Source organism: Mytilus trossulus, chromosome 1 (genome assembly GCF_036588685.1).
Source record: "Mytilus trossulus isolate FHL-02 chromosome 1, PNRI_Mtr1.1.1.hap1, whole genome shotgun sequence".
In the NCBI taxonomy this organism is placed as follows: Eukaryota; Metazoa; Mollusca; class Bivalvia; order Mytilida; family Mytilidae; genus Mytilus; species Mytilus trossulus.
This window is the reverse complement of record NC_086373.1, coordinates 31,976,535-32,001,801: the sequence shown is the minus strand read 5'-3', so window position 1 is coordinate 32,001,801 and position 25,267 is coordinate 31,976,535. Positions and strand designations below refer to the sequence as shown.

The 25,267-nt window shown below is 30.6% G+C and overlaps 2 protein-coding genes across 2 annotated transcripts; one reads left to right on the top strand and one right to left on the bottom strand.

Moving 5' to 3' along the window:
• Positions 1–244: 244 nt before the first annotated feature.
• LOC134721623 (dnaJ homolog subfamily B member 9-like) lies at positions 245–11,862 on the bottom strand. Its single transcript, XM_063584733.1, has 4 exons — positions 11,753–11,862; positions 7,171–7,397; positions 3,675–4,202; positions 245–3,073 (listed from the first exon to the last, which is right to left on the bottom strand). The coding sequence occupies exons 2-4, from the start codon at positions 7,385–7,387 to the stop codon at positions 3,003–3,005; spliced, it is 816 nt and encodes a 271-aa protein (XP_063440803.1). The 5' UTR covers positions 7,388–7,397; positions 11,753–11,862; the 3' UTR covers positions 245–3,002.
• Positions 11,863–11,913: 51 nt separating this feature from the next.
• On the top strand, positions 11,914–23,790 carry LOC134721612 (protein cereblon-like). The gene is made up of 9 exons (XM_063584724.1): positions 11,914–12,035; positions 13,282–13,454; positions 14,114–14,316; positions 15,383–15,553; positions 17,416–17,599; positions 18,265–18,330; positions 19,601–19,801; positions 21,511–21,704; positions 22,348–23,790. The coding sequence occupies exons 1-9, from the start codon at positions 11,972–11,974 to the stop codon at positions 22,526–22,528; spliced, it is 1,437 nt and encodes a 478-aa protein (XP_063440794.1). The 5' UTR covers positions 11,914–11,971; the 3' UTR covers positions 22,529–23,790.
• The last annotated feature ends 1,477 nt before the right edge of the window (positions 23,791–25,267 follow it).

Here is a 25,267-nt window from a genome sequence, read left to right as displayed (position 1 = left end):
TTCATTTTTAACAAACAGTCTTTAATTTACTTCACATCATACTTTTCAGATGCTGTTTAGAGCTTACAATATGATATTGGCCTGCTCTTCATTGAAGCCATGTACCATGTTGTAGTTCCTTTTTCCATTGTTATCTGGTGGAAAGTTGTGTATTTGGCAACAAAACTATATCTCTTTATTTTTATATTCACTAATGAAGGACTACTTTTTAATAAATAGCGAAATCGAAAATGAAAAACACAGGTAAATTTTTCAATTTTATTTCAACAAAATAACAGCACCATCATTTTAAAATGAAAATGGTGAATGTTGATCTTTTTACAATGATATGATTCAGTGATTGATTAAATATTCAAATATCATCAGTAAATACAAATAAAACAAACCCTATAATTTGTGGTTTCTCTTATACATTTTCCCTAGTAAAAACAAAAATAATTCATTACATATTATACTGAACAAATATTTGAGTTTGTATGGTTCATAGGTGATTTTGCAGTTGGCATTATTCAAAAAGGTTAAGGGCAATTCCATTGAAATGAACATGGAACCCATGGAAGGCACTTTGAAAATCTGGAAGACATTTTTTCACGATTAGTTTACAAGACACAATTTTTCAAGAATGTTGGACAGACATTTTCATAAAAAAAGAATTATGAGTTTTTTTATTTTCATATTTCAGATAAAATCAAAAGAATATCTTTTTTTTTGGAGTATCAAAAGAAAGAACAAGAAAAATAGAGAAAAAAAACCATGAGAATATGTTAGGCCCTAGAAATTGTGTAATGTAAACTCTGTAAAAATAAACCCCCAGTAGGTTTCAGATAGTTAGATTTTCAAACTACTCAACAATTCAGTTTTGATAAAAACAAATATCTGTATTTACTGACAATCTAAATGAAAGACATCGGATTTTAACAATATCAACATTTCTATACATAATAATGCAACAAAAGATTTAAAACTTGGCAAAATATTGTCTGCAGTTACAACAATTCTTATTATTCACTGGTATATAAACAATTTTATGTGTTCACATATAACTTGTATTAAAATATATTTTTGGTAAATATGCTCGCTGATGTACAGATATATTTGTTTTATTTCATGTAATTGTTAATTATAAAGATGCATTACAACCATTTGATAATTTTATAAGATTCTTGTAGCACTTATAATCTAGTAAAATATTTATCATCTTCCTCAACTTTTGTTATTGAAAATATACTTAATAGTTAATCCTGTTGTTATCTTTGTTCTTATGCTGATCTAAGCTTTAACATAGTTGTAAAGCTTAGATCAGCTTAATTCCCAAGTTACAAGTAGTATTTCAATTACTAAATAATGTAGTCAAGATACAATTTTTCCAAACATATACTTTTACTTTTAAACTAGTTTTTTGGAGTGAATTATATACACTTTCTTTTTCATTTTTGTTTTCAAATAATTATAATATTAAGACTATTTTTTCAATTTAATTAAACTACCACTTTACCTTAAGCAAGCGACAATAAAACAATCATACATGTACACAAACAATCAATAAAACAATAAATAGTTACTGTGGATTCGTTATTATTCGTTGGATACCAATTTTTCGTGGATTTCGTGGGTAAAGGTGAACCACGAAAATAAGTGTTCAACGAATGACAAAATTCCTATAGGCTTGTATGCAATCTTTTGCAAAACCACGAAATTAAATATCGACAAACATGTGAGTTTTCCTTAATCCACGAAAAATTGATACCCACCAAAATAAGTGAATCCACAGTATGCCATAATAAATGTTTAACATTTACACTTAAACATGACATAAAATAATAACAAAATAAAATTGATCCACCATACAAGAGATAAATGTGTTTTAAACTTTCTAATTTTTTTTTAATAATGAATTAGTCTGCAAGTGTTTAGACAAGCATATTTTGACAATAATGCTTCGCAGATATCTAAGACAAAACAAAAACACAAACAAACACATATTTACCTAGTTGATCATGACAAATATATAACTTTTATTGAACTTGACATTACAGTTTTAGTTTGGAAACAGATAACAGAAAGCACTGGAATGCACACAAACAATAATATTAACATCATTTGGTCTCTGGTGGAAAGTTGTCTTATTGGCACACACCTCAATATTTAATATACAATCAATGTTTCACGGAGTCTTTATTATAAATTGGAAAAGATAACAAATTTGGCAAGCAAAACTAAAGCAAACTTCTGGTGAATGTGTTGAGTTGCAAAATAGAGATTGACTTCATTTCTTAACCTCCTCATGATTATGTCCTTACACATATCAGTCAGAGAAATTACGTAAACAAGTGTTTTTAAATCTTTAAAATTTCATTTAGAACCCATTCAATCTATTTTAATCAAGAGATTTAAAAATAACCAATTTCAGTTGTTCCCATTATTATCTAATAGAATTCATTTGCAAATCATGGTTGGCATATAAACAAAAAAGTGTTCATAGAACACCATATATCTGTTAGTCTGAATAATACTGATCATTCAATTAGAAAGCAAAGGCATATTGAAAGATTAAAATACATTTGTACCTTCAAGTGACTTTTGACTGAATTCCGTTCCAACCTCTAAGAATGTAAAAGGTTATGACAGATTAACACCTTTTCCCAAAGCAATGCAGAAAGTATATCATTTATCTTATTTGATAACAAAAATATTTAACATTGTTATACACATGTACAGTAATCGATGATTTTTTTTTTTTAATTAATTAAGAAACAACTTAATTTTTTGTTCAATGTAAAATGCTCACATGAAATGTTGTCAGTGAACCACATCCCTGATAAAGTTTGCAAATAATAAATATATATAACAGTTGAACACATGAACAAGGAGCTAAAAACTGAACAGGGTCTTTGCAATACAATTTACAGGTTATTCAGGAAATGTTGCTGCAGTTCATCTGTCAGAATATCACAGATAAAACGGAGGTTATCTCCCCTATAACAAATTATCTCCCTTGTATACTAGGAACATTCTGTATGTGTTGTGACCATATTTCCTACTCTCTGTGTTACTGTTCTACATGTTCTGCCACCTGAAAAATTTTTATTAAAGATTGTGTATTTTAAAATAAGTATATATATAAAGTAAATACAAATAGATTAAATAACCATTATTTTTCAAACATTTGTACTTTAATTCAGAAATATGATAAAAGGTAAAACAAGAGAAGCTTAGAACAACTGCTCACTGATGATACCCCCACCTGCCCAGGAATTTGTTGAGTGATATTAAAATCTGATATAAACCCTGAATTCAGAAATCCTTGTATTGTATGATTGTAGTTCCTGATAAAAATGTGAGGAAAATTTTCAACTTTTCATTTATATCTAAATTAACATGATTAATAGAAGTGTTGGGTAAACAGGAAGTTATTTAGTGCTGAATCTGAAAACTCATAACATGGTATAGCTGACTTATATCATGTACAAATGAATATAACATGTATAAACCCTGAAACCAAATTTCAGAAATCCTTATGATGTAACTCCTGAGAAAGATGCTACAAAAAATATTCATGAGACAGATTGTCATACTGACGGAGGGCTAGTGGATGGAAGGACAGAGGTCAAACAGTCGTGGTATAAAAATATGGAATAACTATAGAGGTTAAAAGCTGTGTGAGTAAATTTTACCTGATGATCTCATTGTATGCATTGTTTCGGTATTATGCTGATTATGTCTAGGTCTGTGTACATGTGCATTGTGCATGTTGTGCATATTGTGCATATGTTTTTGATGGTTGTGATGCACATGGTCATGCATTCTATTGTGGGTATGGTAATGCTGTTGATGTCTACCGTTAGATTCTTCATCATACATGTTGTGGAAACCTCCTCCGAACATATCATCGTCAAAACCACCAAATTTAAAAATGCTATCGTCCCCATTACTATTATCATCATCGTCCTCAAATAAATCACCAAAATTAAAACTTCCACCATTTTGTCCAAAATGAAAGGTAAAGCTTTCATGATCATCAGCATTGTGATGTCCTTGTTCATGTTGTTTATGATCTTTGAAAGCATTGTCAAAACCTTTGAAAAAGTCATTGAAATCAAAATCATATCCTCCATTGCCTCCTTGTCCTGGATGTCCATCTTCAGTGTCACCAAATCGGTCATAATTCTTTCTTTTGTCTGTATCTGACAATACTTCATATGCTGAAAAAGAATAAAATATAAGATGAAATACATTGTGAAATATCAGAATTAATTATAAAATCAGCTCTTCATATCTGTATATATATTGCTTTACTTAGTGAAATCTATAGTATGAAATACTACATCAATAGTAAGCAAGTGTACATTGTTTATGTGAACTTCAATGTCTTCATTAAAGTTTCAGTTAATACATGTATGTATCTTAATTTGAATTGACAAACAGCATTAAGAATGTTAAGCCTTTGCCAGTGTTTACGACATGAACGTATGTACAAATGTATCTACCCTCCATAATTCAAGTTGTACATTTTGTTTATTTTTCAAGAGTTTATACCTCCTTCATGGATCTTTGCAAAACTGATGTTATTTGTCATGAAAAAAGAAATTCCTTCATAATATAACATTATTACTGCTGGAAAAATATCACTGTGTTTGTGGATTTAGTTTCTTTTTTCATGTTTTTATTTGTTTCAACTGTTTATAACATGTATAACGAATGTTCTCAGCAAATATCTGTTAAAGGGAACAAATATATGTTGACAATGTAAACATGTACATGAATGTTCATCTATCATGTATAGCTGTAAAAAGTTGAAATTAGGAATTTCAAGTAATAACAAGAATGTATCCATAGTACACGGATGCCCCATCCACACATATCATTTTCTATATTCAGTGGACCTTGAAATTGGGGTCAAAACTTTAATTTGGAATTAAAATTAGAAAGATCATATCATAGGGAACATGTGTACTAAGTTTCAATTTGATGTAACTTTAACTTCATTAAAAACTACCTTGACCAAAAACAATGAAAAACTTTAACCTGAACTTCGCACTATCATTTTCTATGTTCAGTGGACCATGAAATTGGGGTCAAACCTATAATTTGGCATTAAAATTAGAAAGATCATATCATGGGGAACATGTGTAATAAGTTTCAAGTTGATTGGACTTCAACTTCTTCAAAAACTACCTTGACCAAAAACTTTAACCTGAAGCAAACAGAAGAACAGACAGAAGGAGGCACAGACCAGACAACATAATGCCCCTCTACTATTGTAGGTGGGGCATAAAAAAGTAATATTTACCATGTTTACATGTACATTGTACATGATGTATAAAGATGGCAAAATAAGATGAGTATCACCACTGTCAATTTTAGAAAAGCTATCTTTGTTTATTAAAGCAATGAAGTTAAATTTAAAAAGAAGTTAGAATTTGACTCATTGGGTTTACTAATTGTTGAAGGCCTAACAGAGCCCATGAATGTGTTTTTGATCTGTGATGGATAAGAGGTACATTTACAAAAAAAATGTATAGAACGTTGTGTCGACTCATTGGCATTATGATTCATACCACATTTCAATGTTTATATGTTCTATATATGATGTACAACATGTACAAATGTAAACATACATTGTACATGAACAAGTAATGTAAAATCATAATACAGCCTGTATGTGACCATGTTGATTTATGCCTTGTGGATATCAAATTATCATTCTATAATATTTAAGAAATTTCTAAATCCTCTGACATGTCTGAATTAAATAAAGCGTAAATGATTCCCTTATAAAAACACATAAATCGTCAAAATAATAATTTTTATGACATTTACATGTATTAGAAAGCATAAAAATATTTATTATTGGATTAATGGTTGCTGTACGAAAAGTAGAACAACAGATGTTTTTGTTTTGAAAATAAAGGATAAATTTTTTACGTACAATGCATGACCATATATAATGACATTATTTGAAACCTGCCTTTTTTTTGCTGGATAGTTCAAATATATTTATGTATAAACACCTTTCACATGCCTTTCAAAAAAAATATTTGAAGACATTTAAATTTCGCATCTGGATTTTTACAAACCAGCCATTAAACATGTTAAAAGATACACAGTTTATTTGAAATATATGTACAATGTACATTTTGTAGTGGAAAATTATTACAAGTGATAGATACTTTTGGCCATGCTTCATTACTTTTTTCTTGAATTGTAAAGGTGCCACTGTGAAGTAAAATTTATTTATGGTTTATAAAATACATTGTACAAATGTACATTGAATACAACAATGATCATGATGATAATCCATCAACATTAACCTGGATCAAAAGGTTAAAAAAAAAAGACTATTCATTTTCATGATTTTGTCAGTCTTCCATATTCAACATAAAAACAAGATGAATTTACAACATTTCATCATTTTAAAAAAATATTTGTAATCTGTCATTGTTCTTTTTTTCAGTTTAACATAAACTGTTCCAGAAAAAGACATGTTTGACACTTTTCAAATGTTGGTGTGCAGAAAAAAAAGTGTACATTGTACTAATCAGTTATTTACAATGAAATTGTTAATAATTCTGAATTTCAAAAAGAACTTCTGACTAGTGAGTTCGAAAAAGAACACTGTGCATCACTAGAGATGAAAATTAACTTCCTAAAACTTTACCATGTTTAATACATCCTTAACTTTACTGCATATAGATTAGAAGATATACCATACATGTATCGTTCACTCTTTCAAGATTCTTCTAACCTGCTGATGAAAGACATGCATACGTCGGGACAAGATTTTTTTTCATTGATACATTGACCTTGTTGACATTTTGCATGTTGTGATGCCTAAGCAACTACTTTTTGTTATCTTCAGCACTATTTATTACACTACAAAAATGTAGTACACCAACATCAATACTAACTGACACATGATGTTGTACATGTACAGTATACTTTAGGAATTATTTGATATTCATGATATTTGTTCTTGTACATTATGTTCATGTTTTAAGTAATGCAGTTGCCATAAGATATTTATGAATTTATATATACCTGAGTGTATGAACTATTTGTATGTACATGTATTTCCGTACTACATTTGTACAATGTATAACGCATAATTTCATATTACTATTCAGTTTAAAAAAAGGCAAATCAAATGCACACAGTACATGTATAACATACCTTTTGCAATTTCCCTAAACTTTTCTTCAGCATCTTTTTCTTTATTTTTATCTGGGTGGTATTTTACTGCAAGTTTACGGAATGCTCTTTTGATCTGTTTATCAGTTGCATTCTTCTTCACACCAAGAATTTCATAATAGTCTTTTCCACACAGTACTAAATGAGTTACATATACACTGCATAAAGCAGACAGAAAAACCAGGTTATCACACTTCATAATGAAATTTCTGAAAATGTATATAAAACAATAAGTACATTTGTAAATATACAATTATATATAACCATTTATGGGCACACAGGGAACACATTTGATAACAATATTCAATTAATTTAGTTCATAACAACCGTTAAGCACCACATTCAGACTATTTTGTGGCGGCCACTTTTTATTGGTGAGAAAGCCAGAGTCCCCAGAGAAAACCACTGTCCTTTGATAGAAAAACTGACAATCCTAGTCATATGAGATCATTTTAGATTCCTGATCATCATGATCATGGTTATTTGTACATGATGTCAACAGTTTTTATTAGCTAAACCTTGTGTTGTACAGAGGAATTTAAGCTATATGCCAATAAGAGAAAATACAATGTACAAATGTATGGTATAAGCAGGGCTCACACTACTTCAGAATTATAGGGAGAAGTGACTTCTCTTTTTGAAACTGATAGGGAGAAGTGGTGAGATTTGAAAGAGAAGTGCTCATTCGTGCGGTGCGCTACAGTGTTTGGATTTTACTGTAGTATAAGGCCACACCAATTTAATTTCTTGTTCTACGGATTTTTGGACCCCAAAAATTGGGGCGAGCGAGCGATTTGAAAATTTTAATAAAAAAATATTTAATTTGCAAATTTTTGAGGCGAAGCTTAAAAAGTAAAGGCGAGCGATTATATTTTTTTTTTGTAAACATTAAATAGTAGGTTTTGACTTTATTAAAACTTGATTTATAACTTGTACCTTGACATTCAGTCTTTAATTTATGAAGTATTTTTTCCCTGTTTAACAAGAAATAATTGAATAATTAAATCTGGTCTATGTATGTGTGACTGACAATGAGACAATTTTCCATCCAAGTCATAATCAGGTTCAGAACAACCCCTTAATGTTATGAATATCCCTTTTATGAGGGGTCAAAATATTAAAGTTTTAATAATTTTTTTTGTAAAAAAACTTTTACAAAAGGGCTTATATTTTCCCAAAGAACTATAATATTTGGTATTAAATGGTCAAAACATGTCCAAGAATTTTGTAATATTCCTGGACTTTAACAGTTTAATATTATTCAAAATAAGTGGACCCATCCCTCTTTTAGAAAAGTTATTTAAAATATAATGTATTTCTCCTCTTTTTGAGTAAAAAATTCTAAGTTGTCAAAGGTTTTGTATAGTAGCACTGTACAAAACCTTTTCTATTTTCTTTTCTACAACAGACTGAACAGTAAACATGGTAAAATGACCCTTCAAGGCCCTTGTCTGAGGAAGGGTTGGTCCCAACCTGATATTAAATAACAAACATAGTTCAAAGTACGGCCTTTTACACAGTGCTTTGATCAAGACCAACCAGCAAGCTATAGGGGACCACAACTTAGTATTGTACACAATTCGAACAGGAAAACCAACGATCTAAATTATATTTCCAAACGGGAAAATACCAATGAACCACATAAACAAACGATAACTGCCGAATGACGGGTCTCTGAATCAACCAGGACAGGTGCACAAACCTGCAGCCGGTATGACCGTCACCATACATTATAATTGCAGTTGAAGGCAAATCCTTCAGAAGTTCTTTGTACTTTATTTTAACAACGAACATTTTGTTATAGGGAATATAAGTTAGTGGGAAAGAAACCAACGTTTTGTTCTGTACTGGTATTTCTATTTATATCGGAGCACTCCCGCTTGGAATAAATTGGTTTCATGCTGAAACAAATACTCTCGCAGTTATTTACAGTGTTGTGGGGAGCTGATAGGTTTAAAATCGTTATATAAAGGCTAGACTGATTTTAAAAAACAAATGTTGAGATCTTTATATAATATTTACCAAAAAAAAACGGAGCGGGAAATGGACATGATTTCATTTCCAGATGCGGGAAGCGGGAATATAATAAAAATAAAAAAATCTGTTTTGAAAAAAATAGGTGCGGGCGGGTCCGTCGAACAAGGAATCAAATTGGTGTGGCCTAAAAGGTCATTTGTAAATAATGTTCTTTTTATATTGTTCAATTCATATCTGAGTATACAATTAAAGTAACATTTCAAATTAAAAGTTGTTTAAATTTTACTAAGGTCCTTGTGAGAAACTACCAACTAAATATCTAGCACTAAAAAAAATTTTTTTTTTAAAAGGTAAAGAAATTATAATATATCAATTACAATTTTACAATTTAATTAAAAACTATCTTGTGTATGAAATTCAATGGTTCTCATCAAAAGACATATAAAGGTAAGCTGGGTCATACTATATTGATATTAGTGTAATAGTCTAAGAGTTAAGCAACTTTACAATAGTTTACAACAATCCATATAAATTATAGGGAATTATATACACCAATCAATGATGAGTTTATTTAGATGTAACCAAAAGTCTTTTAATGCGTGTGGAATGCGTAATTTTTCCTTTTGGGATCAATATTCTTCTGTCAGCTGTTCCATCCGTGCGTTTGTGGTAATTTTTGTAATAGCTGGTCCGTTTCCGATCCGTAGTTTAGAAATCGGTCAATGGCGGGCGGTTGCAAGAAAATTTACAAAAATAAACGATGTTTAACAAGTTATTTGGAAAGGATCATGACGTTTTAAATGCAATAAATGGATTGAACATTTACTGGAGGCAACTGTCATGACTGTTATCAGGTTTAAATGAAGTAACAAACTTATTTTGCAGCCAAAAGTTAGGTTGATGTACGTTTTCGAGTAACAAGCACCAGAACTTTCGGAAGTGCACAAAGTTATAAGAAGTTGTATTTTTATTAAATAACTTGCTACACACTGGCACTGCAAAAACAATGCTTCAACCTCTTTTCTCAAGATAATGAAACTTTTATGTCTGAATTTCTTAAATCATCAATAAAAGTTGATGTTTCATCAACTTGGTAAAAATTGAAAATGTCCTATGACGGAAGCAACTGAAAGTGAGTATCGCAAACAACAGGGCGAATTGTCTTCGCTTTTGGGGGTCAGGGAAAGCGAAGTGACGGTCGGGAAAGCGACTTCTTCGCCCAAGTCGCCTGGTAGCGTGAGCCCTGGTATAAGGCTGTACATTATTTACATGTGTATCTGTTGGATTTCATTTTAGATCATTTATCCAGGTGTAATGATAAGTCGTTATAATAAGGCTATTTTTTTCTTATTTTTTCTGTAGACTTAACTTTCATTTTTTGTAACTATGCATTGTCATGATTGTCAAGCTTGGTAACTCATAATTATTTGTCAATAACTAAATGTACGATGCTGTCCCATACTGAACCTTCTGACCTTGTTAGTTTACATGTAAATTTCAATGGCGTCAAAATCACGTGATGTCAATTCGTTCTACCCAATCAAATTGCTCTACTGTCAATTAGGGGATTTTCAAGTCTACGGTTATTACGTTATTTCTTTGTGGGATATTGCTTCAAAATAGTTTTCAATAGTTTTGGGTTTTATTCAACAGGAAAACTCTTTTTTTGCCATCCCTTTTGACATTAATGGAATTCTGAATGAATATTTATCTACAGTCATGATGGTCAGAATATCGATCTTTTTTTAATGAATAAAAAGAAAATTCTATGAAAAATAAATTGTTTTTTATTAACCTACTCTATCATTTGTCTATATTCCTGTACAAAATTATGGCATGGGCATCGTTTTTTCAATTAGTTTTCCTTTCATTTTGGTTGGGCTTTTTTCGCGGGAAAATCGTGAAAAGCGTAACGAGCATGTCCTTTTAAAATTCCTAAAAATACGATTTGCTTGACCTGTATTGCCTGCCACAAGTTGATGACGCTGAATGGAATGTACACAAAGCAATGGAGGCCGGAAGTGGGATTTTGTGAAGTTCTAGAATGTTTTTAGACATTGGGAAGTCGGGATTGAAACGGGCATTAGAAAACTGGCATTTTATAGCAATAATTGAGAACAACAATGAAAACTTACCTTCAGAAATGTTTTTTTATTCAAAAGTGCAGAAAAAACATATTCTGCACTGTTTTTCTACGCAGGAAGTAGCGTAATGACGTCAATGCGGAGTTTCCCCGTGTGTTAATTTCAAACACAAATACCTAACGAACTGACAAGATGAACGATTTTAGACTACGGTAGGATACTGATTTAGATTGACATTGTCATTGGTATGTAAGCATGGTGTGAAAATGTTGTTTTAAGATATTCTAAATTGAAAGGAAATACTTAAAGAAATCATAAAAATAACTTGCAATACGTCATATTTAAGAATTTGGACTCGGCTTAAAAGTAGGATTTCATCATTTCTGAAGTTCAAATAAATGAATATTTGATGAATGTTACCATAAAATATGATGTTGATTTTGTTTCTATAAGTTTGGATACCGAGGCAGACAAATAAATGGAAAGTTCACACAACTATTTACCTTTTCTCTTGAGTATTTAAATCTGTTTATCTTCTTACACTGTTAAACGAGGTTCACCTGTCAATCTTCTGACCAAAAGTGACAGGATGTTGTACATCGGTTTATTTTTAGCAACGGAAGTGCTATTTTACACGACTTTCTTTTTGATTGGACAAAATCGTCATGTGGCTTTATATTTTCGGAAACTTTCTGGAGCTTTGGGGAAAATGAAAGTAAACCATGGCAGATGAAATCCTGCCACTTCTTGGGATTAATGTTATAAACAACGTAGAAAACGATGAAGGTTTGCTTAGTTTTTGTTTTCAGATAAAAATATGCAAATAATACGTACCTACAGTTTCTGCAATACTCCATTAAATCATTTTTGAATATGATAATAGTGTATGATATTATGTAAACAAGAAGCTATAAAATGTAAACAATAATTATATCTAGCCAAACATATTGATTGCTTAGTTTTTTTAGAAAATTAAACTTATATTTATGATGTTCAAGAAGTTTATTGTGGTAATTCAGCTAGATTTCTACATGACAATCTGCAATTAAGACTGGTATGTTTTTCCTATTACACCACTGTCTAAGGTAGGTCTTATTCGGGTCTATTGCTAAGCGCCATGTAGGATAGTCCGATTTTTTAAAGCCTGACAAATGAAAGTTAAATAAGTAAGCATGAAAATGGGAAATGAAGTCAAGCTGGAAACAGGAAATTACACATGCTATAATGGCAATGAGAAGCAGGATACAGGAATCTGACAAAACAATAGGTGGATTCCAGGATCAGATTCCTCCTCACCCCAATGAGACCTCCTCCAAGGTTCAAGGGAGGGTTGAAATACTCACAAACTTTTTTAACTGATAATGATATCATTATGACCTACATGTATGCCTGTGGCGAGTCATGACACTGTATATCTGAGCTGTTGTCGTTAAATGTGATTTAAGGTTGTTTATAAACATTGACTAGTGAACTTCCTAGCTAGCACTTCACAGTTATTGCAGCCAGAATAGTGGCATATTTTTTTAACAGGTGGAAAATAATATGAAAGTATGGGAAATCATACATTTTTATGTGTATTTCCAAGCAACTGATCTATTTAAATTATGTTTTCCCATATACCATTTTACATGTACAAATGTGCTCCATTATGACAACCTGCCCTCTATTCAACATGCTGCAATTACCATAAAAGGGTCTATTATTTAAGCAGTTGTTATATTTTTATTTGTCATTTTCTAGCTGCAGAAAGGTTATTATTATGGCCTACATCTATTCTGATATTCTTCTATGCTCAGATGTGTTGACAAATGGATGAGGGAAGGGAAAGATTTAGATATAGAAACAAATATACAATATTGTGGAAATTTTTATTATATTTTTAAAATATGCCAAGTCAAACATGCAAAAAAAAGATAAGAGAGACATAGCTGAAAGGTCTTCTACCCACAGGAATATAAAGTGAAATTACAGATACATGAAAAAAAAATATTATAAAAGGTAAATGTCACTAATTCATATTTTGAATTTGCAGACAGCAGCAGCAGTGATGATGATGATGATGATGAAAATGATGTAGAGGAACAGAACATAGATGTTGATGAAGAAAAGGAAGATGATGATGAAAATAGTAATGAAGAAAATACCAATAATACTAGAAGATTACAGTCTATGACATTTGATACTTCACTTCCTGGTACACACTCAGTAAGTTAGATAAAGACAATAGTCCATTTAATATTTGAAACTACACTGCCTGCATGGTACATTGACTGATTGTACATGCTTAGTAAGTCAGATTAAGACTACCTTACAAGAGATTTGATACTTCACTACCTGCTTCACACTGAGTACATTGTAAGTCAGATAAGACATGTACGACTACCATGACTACAGTCCATAGCATTTGATACTTTACTACCTGATAAACACTCAGTGAGTCAGCTACAGTCATTCAATATTATTGACTCAATAACATTTGATACTACTACACTGTATTCTACCCATTCAGTACTGTTACTGTGTACTGTACATGTTTATAGTCAAATAAAGACAGGAGTACTAACATTTGATACTTCACTTCATAGTACACAATCAGTAAATCAGACCTTCTTCTTATGTGGGTTTTTTAAGGATGGCTTTCCTACTGGAAATTGCGCCCTATATGTTCCTAATGGGTTTTTTTAATTAAAAATAGAAAGTTTATCTACTTAATGTTTTTGGTTTTTTTTAATTTTTTTTTTAACTTTTGTTGTGAGTTTTACAAGAACCTAGTGTGTCGCTTATTTGTTGTTTTTTATCAGTAAATCAGATGTCCATCTTAATGATCTTTATAGGTTATTTTTAAATCTTAAATTTCTTTTCAGTATCTTGGTGATGACTTAGAAGATATCAGTGGACGAACAATATATGATGAGGATGGACTGGTGTCTCTGCCATTGATTAAACTACCAGGAATGGTACTGGTTCCTGGTCAAACAATACCACTCACTTTATTTCATCAACATGTAGTTGCCATGATGAAAGAAGTGAAGGATTCTGATAAAACATTTGGTGTGATAGCATATAGGTAAAAATACTGCTAGAAACTTAATTTTTACATGCCAGGAAAGTTATTATAATTCCAAGTGAATTCATCAAAATCTGGTACATGCGGTATGCATTGTGTATAAAAGTTTTGATTTACATAATTACAATCTGACTGCTCCGACAGTGTTTTTTATTTACTTGATCAGGTGAACTATTTTGGAGATAGAGTTATATCTCTCAACCATTCAGATCTATTTTACTTATATTACATCAAATGTTTTAGTAAAAAAATTGAATTCTTTCGACTACATAATCATTATAATTATTCATTATGGTTAATAAAAAAAAACAGTAACAAGTATACATATTTGTTTAAGGGCCAGCTGAAGGATGCCTCCGGGTGCTGGAGTTTCTCGCTACATTGACGACACATTGGTGGCCATCGAGTGTTGTCTGCTTTATGGTTGGGTTGTTGTCGCTTTAAAGCATTCTTATTTCCATTCTCAATATTATTTTCATACATATTCAGCACATTAGCAAGAGGATCTTACTTCTGTGATTTGACACCAAAGTTTGTGTTCGTGATTTGACACCAAAGTTTGGGTTCATGAAATGAAACAAGATCTGTGGTTTTATACTTTTAGTTAACCCTGTTTCACTAGATGGACAACTTGAATTGGTTCAAATAGACAACTTATAGATATTAGCAGTGCTCCAAAAATAAATCCTGGATATTCTACAGTCTACATGTATATGAAGCATGTTCTATAGAACATTATCAAAGGAGTAGCTTAGAGTGAAACAGGACTTAATAAACGTATTAACACTTTTGGTATTTAGCTGTATTTTGCCTCCGAATGACCTTATATCTGTATATCACCTCCGAATAAGCTTTTGACGTCAAGCTACAATCACTTTTTAGTTGTGACGTCAAATATTTTGAATTATGAAGTCAAAGTTTACGGGAACCTGTGTGATGTTATGTAATGACGGACAAATTTGCATACAAGTATAAATACGTCTTTTATCGCCAGCAAACTCCCTTTTGACTGCAGATTAGATGATTATATTATATTTTCCAAATATGATACTTCTTTTCATTTCAGATACCTAGAAAATGAAGAAGGATCAGCAACTACTGCAAACATAGGTACAACGGCTGAGATATTTTCATATAAAGACGAGACAGATGACCAGACAGGACTGTCTTCAGCAAGTCTCATGGCAAAGGGAAGACAGAGATTTAAAGTTGTGGAGTCAAGAAGAACTAATACAGGGTAAACTAGATAGCACTAGTATATATCTTTATCTGTCAATAACTTACAGAGAGACAAACATGTACTGCATTACTTGAACAGAATGTTGTGAGGATAATGTTAGGATTTAAATTCTGTCAGTTATCATTTCAAGCTAAATATATCTGTGGTTTAAAACCATACTGCGATGTGATGTGTTTCATCTGTATCATGAAAAAAGCAGATACTGTGGATTCCTTTATATTCGTGGGTATCAATTTTCGTGGATTGCTGAAGACTTGCATATTCGTGGATATTTGATTTCTTGGTTTTGCAAATCTCTGTATACAAAGCCTATTGAAAATATGATATTTGTGGGACATTTGAATTCGTGGTTTACATGTACCCACGAAAATTGGTATCCAACGAATAATAATGAATCCACAGTAAAATTGTAAAATGATAGAAAATGAAATAAAAAATATGGGGTCACCGTTCATTTAAGCTCACAATGTGCCTTTGAAAAAAGCATGCATTTTGGTCAGGGTACTTTTTTGTTGAACTAATAGGAGAAAAAAAGGTAATATTGAAATAAAAAAAGAACCTAATTACAGAAATTGCTTAAATTTTACGATAGTTAATTTTTTTGTACAGCTTGTTCGAAAAAAATAATAAAAAATATAGGTCACCAATGAGTTAAAAAAGGTATTCAACTTTCAATGCAAAAAAATGGTATTTTTCTCACCAAAGGGAGATAATTTGGAGCTTTTTCAATGATATAAACATTTTAATAGTGATCTTGGGCTAAAACCGAATTGATGTTTTTGGTGGATTTTTATACCATATCATAAAGTTACAACTAATAGTGTAATAAATTAAATTTGTTATAAAATTATTTTCTTATATTTTTGGTGATTTTTTTGTACCCTTGAGCCTCCTTAAGGTTTTCTTAATCTGTTTGTTTATATTTTTTCATAGGCATTTACATGATAATGACTTAGATTTAGTTGATTAAGGTTAGCTAATGTTTAGTTTTGGTCATAAGTTTCAAGGTAATTATGATAAGATTCCAAACAATCATCAATCGGTCATGCTCAAACTTTTCTCATAAACAGTTGCTTTACAAACATATAAAAAAATCATTTATATATCGTAAAGCAAACAAGTAAATTTGTATTGATATGCAGGGAAGTTTTATATATGTCACATGTACATAAAAACTTTAGATAGATGGTGATATTGGAAAAAAAGGCAAAAGATATGAGAGGAACATTTCAAGGGTGAAATTATAAAGAGAAATATAGAGGTGATATACGAGTTTCTCTAGTTCTTCGTCAATCTATCCCTTTCTGCACCCATTGTATAAGAAAAATTTAATCAAATTGTGGTTCGATTGATCTCAGTACTTCATTGGTTAAAATCCGATTATGATGTCGACTTTTCTTGCTTTCCTCTGAATTTTATATTGTAACGGCATGAAAAAAGGCGACCATGCCTGATGACGTCACATAGAAAGAACACATCTTTTTGCAGATCATTCAAAAAGAAGGAATAAGTTTGCCTTCATAAGGTCAGAAAATCATTAGAGAAACAGAATCTACCACCAAATCTCGTGTAATACGATATTTATCCACTCTCGACAGTTACATTTTAAATATTTAAAATTTAACTGTATTACACTTGATGCAGTGGTAGAATCTATATTTAGCAGTTTAATAATAAGGTGGGACTGTAAATTAGGTTTTCATAACCCTATTTAATAACCTGTATGTACATATACAGCACAAGATAAAAAACAAAGAAACCATCAACTTGATTTTAACATAATTAAAAAAAAATTGCTGCACACATTGACTTTTTTTAGTTTTCTTGTTTCTAACTAATTGAATTTAACTTTTTCATAGAATTTTAATGGCAAAAGTTAAAATACTGAAAGAAAGAATGTTACCAGATTTTTTGGAGGGAGCTAGACCACCATCACACTGCAAGTTTTGTTGTAATCCTGTAGAGCAGGATCCTATGGAACAGACAGCTGTAGACAGAGAGGGCAAGGTCATTGCCAATGTTTCATACATAAAAAACAGACAGGTAAAGCAAAGAAAATGCATTCTTACAGGTATTTCGTTTAATTATTGCAGAAAGATGGTTAATCACATTAAAATTACCAATTTTAAATTATTGTTTGTCAGTTTGATATTTTCTCAAGAACTTTTTAACATATATGTGTTTATCTTAAATTTTGAAGTTTTCTGGTTTTATTTAAATATAATTACATTAGATGTATGCTTCATTATAATACTTTATTCTGATTGGCTAACTGCACATCACATGTTATTTCTTAAGCAATTGCATTACTCATTAAAACTTTTCATTCATGACAACACGTGGTCCCACAATAAAGTGCACAGGTGAAATAAATAAAAAAGATATAAAATTTGTGTTTTCATGTTCATAGCTAAAAAAGGGTTGTAAAAGTGTAGACCGTGCACACATTAATAGAATGAAGCGCTTCTGTGCTTCATACAAAATATACTTCGGTCAACGCTTTTACACCCCAATGAAGTTACAAAAAGAAGCATTCAATTCTTAAATAATTTTTTCGTGATGCATTGAAAAAGAAAAAAGTCAAATATAGAAATAAATAAGATCAACTAACAAAGCTAACATGATATATTTTGATGCATAATAAGTTTTTGCCTTCCAATAACAACTTCCAATAGACCTATGTTACAGTTAATGTTTTAAATTTTCAGATAAATAGATTCACATCAGCACATTACACATGGTGGCCTCCTTGGGTCTATAAAATGTATGATCCAGTAAGTACAATATAGATGTGTTATCAAAAGAATGTGTTTTTCTATTGTAGTATCATTTTTGACTCTTTGTTATCTTTTTACCAAGGAATGTTGTAATATGTTTGCCTATAATCGAGGAAATGTAATAATATGTTTGCCTTTGACTGAAGGAATGTAGTAATGTGTATGTCTACTACTAAGGTAATATAATAATATATTTAAAAAAAGAAGGTGCGTTATGATTGCCAATGAGACAACTCTTCAAGAGACCAAATGACACAGAAATTAACAACTATAGGCTATGATACACCCTTCTACAAAGTCCATTCGGGAATGTAGTAATGTGGTTGCCATATCTCAACCATCTTTTATCTAGAAAATCATTGTTGAAGCTTGAAATGTTAGGTGTAATGTGGATTCATTTAAAAATATTTATGGAATAGCAATTTTGGGGAATTTCATGGGTACAGAAAAAAGTAAAATCTCAAAAATACTGAACTCTGAGGAAAATTAGAAACAGAAAGTCTTTTATCAAATGGCAAAGTCAAAATCTCAAACACATTAAACCAATAGATGACAACTGTCATATTCCAGATTTAAAACAATATAAGAAAATGTTGGATGATTTTATAGCTAGCTAAACTTCACTTATATGACAGTCACATTATATTTCATTATATTGACAATGATTTGTTAACAAAACAAAAAAAACCCAGACATAATAGGTAAAAATGTCAAAAATAGGTTTACAGCAGTCACCAGTGTGTTATAATCTTAATCACTTAAGGAATGACTGTAATATTTTTTCTGTCTATGAAGAAATAATATAAAAAATTTGGTGCACACTGAATAACACGCGTAGCAGGTTATTTAATAGTGTGCACTACATTTTTTATGTTATTTCGAATATGCAGAAAAAATATTACAGTCATTTCTTATAATTTAATTCTAAATTCCATTTTAAACCGTAGAAAACCATGAAATAACATTAATGATGTCATGGTCACATGACTAAATTATGTCAATGGGCTGATAACAAAATAATGTCTGCCAATCAGAAGATATAAAGAGAAGCACACAAGGCAAATAGACAAAGCACATTATAGGTAAATCAAAAATTCTAATGTTCAACCAAGTACATTGTACACATGTTTTAAAAGGCTTACATGCTGGCTTTGGCAAATCTTCAAATTCCGATTGAATGGTCCCGGAAATTTTTCCTTAAGTCTCAGTTATATTTGTATATGACATGTAGAGGATCATATAATAAATGTTCTTGTATAAATTTCAGGAATCAGTAGTACAAAGAATGAAACAAAAACTAAATAAATGGAATGAAACCTTACAAGCAGATAGATTAACAAATGATCCTATAGAACTGTCTTATTGGGTGTGTCAAAACCTTCCATTAGACGACAGTCAAAGATTAAATTTACTTAGTTTAGATAGTGCTGTACAGAGATTAAGATGTGCTTTAAGTATAATGGAAAAGGTAGGTTTGATAGATGTATTGTGTTAAAAATAAAAAAAAGGGTGGTAATAATAACGTCATGCGTCAAACAGTCATTTTCGGCTACCGTTAGCTGTGATTTTCAAAATAATTTATAATTCAAATACTATGTAAAAATTAAATATTGATGCTATAGTTAGCTTTCATTGCTAATTACATTCTGGCAAGAAGGCTTGGGTGACATTTACTTCAACAAGGTATCATAGTTTTTTTTCATTTGCAAGTCTTGGTTTTGCATCATCCTTTTCATTATACCTTTTGTTTGGGATTGAAAAAGCTAGCATTTTTGTTGCTGCTTACAGTGATACCGAGGTCTTGGGCCGTTTCGATTTGTCTACGGTGACCGTGTTTTTAAGAAGCTCAGATCTCAAATATTGTAGCATGACTGCAATACACCATACTCACAAGATAACTTAAATAAACTATGTTACTTTCCAGTGACTTCTTGTGTAGCAGTTCATTAAGAATTTTTTTGATTTTGTTTAAGTCGTCACACATGTATTGCCATTCACTTGTAATAACAAATTAGTAATGACCATCGGTAATGACCATCGGTAATGACCATCGGTAATGATCATCGGTATAAAATGTGTTTATTATAGTTTTGACAAGAAAGTAAAATTAACTGTGTGAAACTTTTAATTTTTATTTAGCTAATCGTTTTATTATAACATCATAATAAAATTAACTATATGATAGTGTCTTTTTAAAGAACGGTCATACCATATGAAGAGTTTAGAAGTATTATAAGTAAACTGTATCAGCGTATGGTCCAAATACTCATATGGTCCGGAACATATCCATACTGTTAGGGTTATATTTATTATAACTTCTTATCAGGAAGAGAATCCTATAAATTGCATGATTTTTACTTCTTAAGCAAGTAAAACATTCACTTCTGACATTATCTAGAAAACCACTAAACAACATTACCTGTTCCAAATGATTGGCAGGTAAACATCTTTTCATCCGCTGGATATAGCTTTTGATTGCTTTTGGTGTTATATATGCAGAATTTAGTCAAGAGCAATGACTATGTAATTGGGTAATATTTCAGATTTTTATGAAATTTTACATGCATTAACTAACTGCCTTTGAATAGTTTAGGTCAACAGTTATAAATGTAGTATTTTAATTCCAGAGAAACAATTAATAAAATTTTGTGAAAAAGATCTATAAATGTAAAATCTGTGTGGCTCAAAATTTGTGAATTGGTTGAGGAAAGTTTAATATTTAGTATGAAGGCGCACACTAATATGCTTGTGTCATAAATAAGGATAGGATGTCAAAGAAAATAGTTGATTAACAACGATAACAACGACACGAAAATTCTTTTATGTGGCATTATCTAGACAAATTCAATAATCTCTTAATACAATAAAATCAAACAACTTAAACCTCCAAGGAGCCTAAATAATTCATTTTGTAATTTTATCTTTCATTACATGTTTGAATAATACTTTAATTAGAGAGAAACCCAACAATGCAACAAAAAAAGAAATCTGGAAACATTGCCATAAAAAAGGTTCCATGATTTATGCTTTTATACTAAAATAAATTGAGTTAAATTTTTCATCAATTTGGAACTTGCATATTTTGAAGAATAGCCTTTGTCACTTTATCGTTAATTCTTCTTTCCAAAAAAATGTATCTAGTATCTGCTTCTAAAATGTAATAACTCTCTATTCCAGTGTTCTGTGATATGCTGTAGAGAATGTAAAACACATGTGGCATTAACCAATGATGTCTTCAGTCTTTCATTGGAAGGTCCACTTGGTGCATATGTGAATCCACATGGACATGTACATGAAACCTTAACTGTTTATAAAAGTCAGAATATCAATTTAATGGGAAGACCTACAAAAGAACACAGCTGGTTTCCAGGGTAATACTTGTTTGCAATATGCTTGTAGACTTTATTGAGTATAAATCTAGGATTTGATATTAATTTTGATAGGAATTCCAAGTCTATCATAATTATATGGTATGAAATGTTTAGATACTGTGGATTCATTTATTTTCGTGGATACCAATTTTCGTGGATTGAGGAAAACTTATATGTTCGTGGATATTTATTTTCGTGGGTTTTGAGAAATCTGCATACAAGCCTATAGAAAATTTGGTATTCGTTGAACATTTAATTTCGTGGTTCATCTGTTCCCACGAAATCCACAAAAATTGTTATCCAACGAATAATAATGAATCCACAGTATTAGTTTAAGTTCTTTCTAACCAGGGCGCTGTATCGTCATAAATGAAGACAATCCGCCTTTATTCACAAACTAAATCAAACAAGATCAAAGGTTTGCATTATTTTTTGTATATTTTTAAATCTTTAATGTTCATTTGTTTTCATAATGGAGATTTTACTAACCAGAAATATTAAAAAGTCAAACTACAAAATTATGCCAGGTCAGTTGAGGTTTTTTTGCACATGTGTACAGCATTTGTTTTTCTAATTTATCTGTTTATGAGTTGTCAGTTACATAACCTGTCTAAACCAACATGATGTTTTTTCTGCTTTTCAGTTATGCCTGGACTATAGCTTACTGTAGAAGATGTACAAATCATATGGGTTGGAAATTTACAGCAACAACAAAAAATCTGACACCCCAGAAATTTTTTGGTCTGACTCGAGGATCTGTTACTCCTGGTATGCAGCAAGCAGATGAATTAACAGATGGAGATACTTGGATGCCAACTATGTAGAGCTTTTAAGATCTTGACAATATTTATATAGAATAACTTACAGAATTTTCTGAAAATATATTTTTCGTAACAAACTGATATTTTGCATTTTTTTGTGATCAGGAAAAGAATGTAATAAAATTGTTATTTTTTTGGTCATGAAAGTTACCTGTTTTACATTTTTTTTTTGACAAATGGTTGCAACAGGGTACAGCTGTGTCATTATGGATATTATTATAAACAAGTAATAGCTGAACTATTTATATTGCTGCATGAAAGTTTATGCTTTGAGTTATAGGAGTTATTATGTTGTAAAAGATGGCAATACAATATTGTGATTTAAACTTGATATATAATATATGTCTTGTCTTGAGTTTTATATATATATATAAAACTCAAGACATCTACATATATGTGTTATTTTGTAAGGGATACTGAGTATTCTTCTTAAAATGACTATGTCTTTACTGATGGAAAAAGGTTTCATTAGAACATTGTAGAACTAAACCAGATGTAGAAAAGTTTTGATACAGTATATGCCTCATGGAATCCATTAGAGTCTCCATAGATGTATTTATTAGGAGGTAATCATGTTCAGAATTGTGTGAAAGAGTCTTATTTTTTTACTTGAATGTTTTGTATTTATTATTTTTTTTATGTTAGTGATTGTTATGTTGTTGAAATGTAACTTGTTAGTAAATTTCTAGTTTTTATAGTCACATAATGGCCAACTTATGTCAGACTCACTGTATAAGATGTTAATTTTTGCTTCAGTATTTGTTTTAAACCTGTCTTTTTTTAAGGGATTCCAAAGTTATATGATGTGATCTTAAAAAAGAAAATTGCTAAATTAGGGTTTTGCCTCAGACTTCATTATGCACCAAACATAGATATTTAATTAAGCCAGTCAGGTATAACTTGCTATGGATAAATATTCTTGTTTTATCAAAGAAATAAAACAAATCTCACTGGGGTTGGAATTTTTCTTTTCATACAGCTGATGTGCAATTTGTTTTTTTAATTAGTTGCTTGTCCATAAGAGTTTCAACACAATTGTTTTTTTCACAGAAATTCTTGAAAAACATATTACCCTTACCCTATTGTCTTAAACTTTTAATACATGTGGTATGCAACTTATAACTCTACTTTTCTACTTGTCAAAATAATCTTACTTGTACATGAGTGTAATTAAAACTTGTAAAATGTATCAAAATTTTGTTTTGAAAAAAATGTGAAATTGTACTGTGATACTGAATAAAATTGAGCTGCATATTAAAATGAGATAATAGAAAACATTGTTTTGAAATTTTCTAGAAGCCCATATTTTGTCCATATTTCAGGTTTACTCTTTCAAAGGGTACCCAAAACCAAAAGGTTATTTATTTTTTCAAAAAAAATTGAAGTTTCATTTATCACCTGAAATGAACTTGAAAGAAAGTCATAATGTCCTTTTGTTTTTTTTTATTGCTCACCTTAACTGAAAGGTCAAATGAGCTCTTCTCATCATTTGTCATCTGTTGTCAACAGTAGTTCTTTAACTTAAACAAAAATCTGCTCCTCTGAAACTACTGGACCAATTGAAGGCAGACTTGTCCACAAACATCAATTGAGTATCTCATTAAAAAATATGTATCTAAGAATCCCCCTGTCAATCAACATGGCTGACATAGTTATAAAAAACCACATATTAAACATAGGGGGAACATGCAAGATTTGTCTATTATCATGAAAACTGCTTTAGATGATGAAAATTTGACAAGACAGAAATGTTAAGATTAATGAGATCTAACTTCTCACCATTTACATCAAAACTATCAGATGACATCTTCTAGGTAATATTGCCCTTTTTCTGGATTTTTTTTTCCATATTTGCTATTATCTTTGATAATATAATGAATTATAAATAGAGAAGAACTCAGAGAAGCAAGAATGACAAGGAATACAGAATATACAAATAGGTAAACAAGGCTTAAATCATATAGCATTTTTTGCCCTTTAATGACGTTTATTAGATGTTTTACCAACTTTTTGCAATTTTTCTAATTAGCATAACAATAATTAATAGATAGAACGTTTTATATAAAAAGAAAAATTGATCAACAAAACAAGGCCTTCAAATACTGATAGGTCAACATTCTTAAAATTGTTGACTCTTCAAAGGATTAATCGCTCTTAGAAGACAATTTTTACCAATATTTGTGTTACTACCTTTTTCTTTAAAAACATGAACTGATATAGAGAAACTTTAAATATTAAAGATAATCCACTAGGCAGGATTAACATACAATTCAATATTGATAAAACCATTGTTTGATATTTTAATCCACAATATGAAGATTTTTTGTCATTTTTGCCCATTATTAGCCCCCTTCTAACGAAGGCTAATGGAACTTTAGGTTTGCACTGAGTCTTTCTGTCTGTCTGTCCATCAAACCTGTTTTCCACAATATTTTTCTTTGTGCATAAAAATATTGAATTCATGTGGTAAATAGTTTTATTATTTCAATCAGGCAGACTATGTCAGTCCACACTTTATACGAGTCATTGACCTTTAATGGTAATTTTTACACATTTTTGCATTTGTTGTATAAAAACATCAGTGGAAAAAGAAAAAATGAAATCGCTTAAAATCACCAGATCGAAAGACCAGATCTGTATTAATATATACTGTTCCCAAATTTTCATATTAAAAGCACAGGCACTTATTTCTGTCAATATGGGGTTTACTATCCATACCAGTACAAAAAAACACGTGTTTTT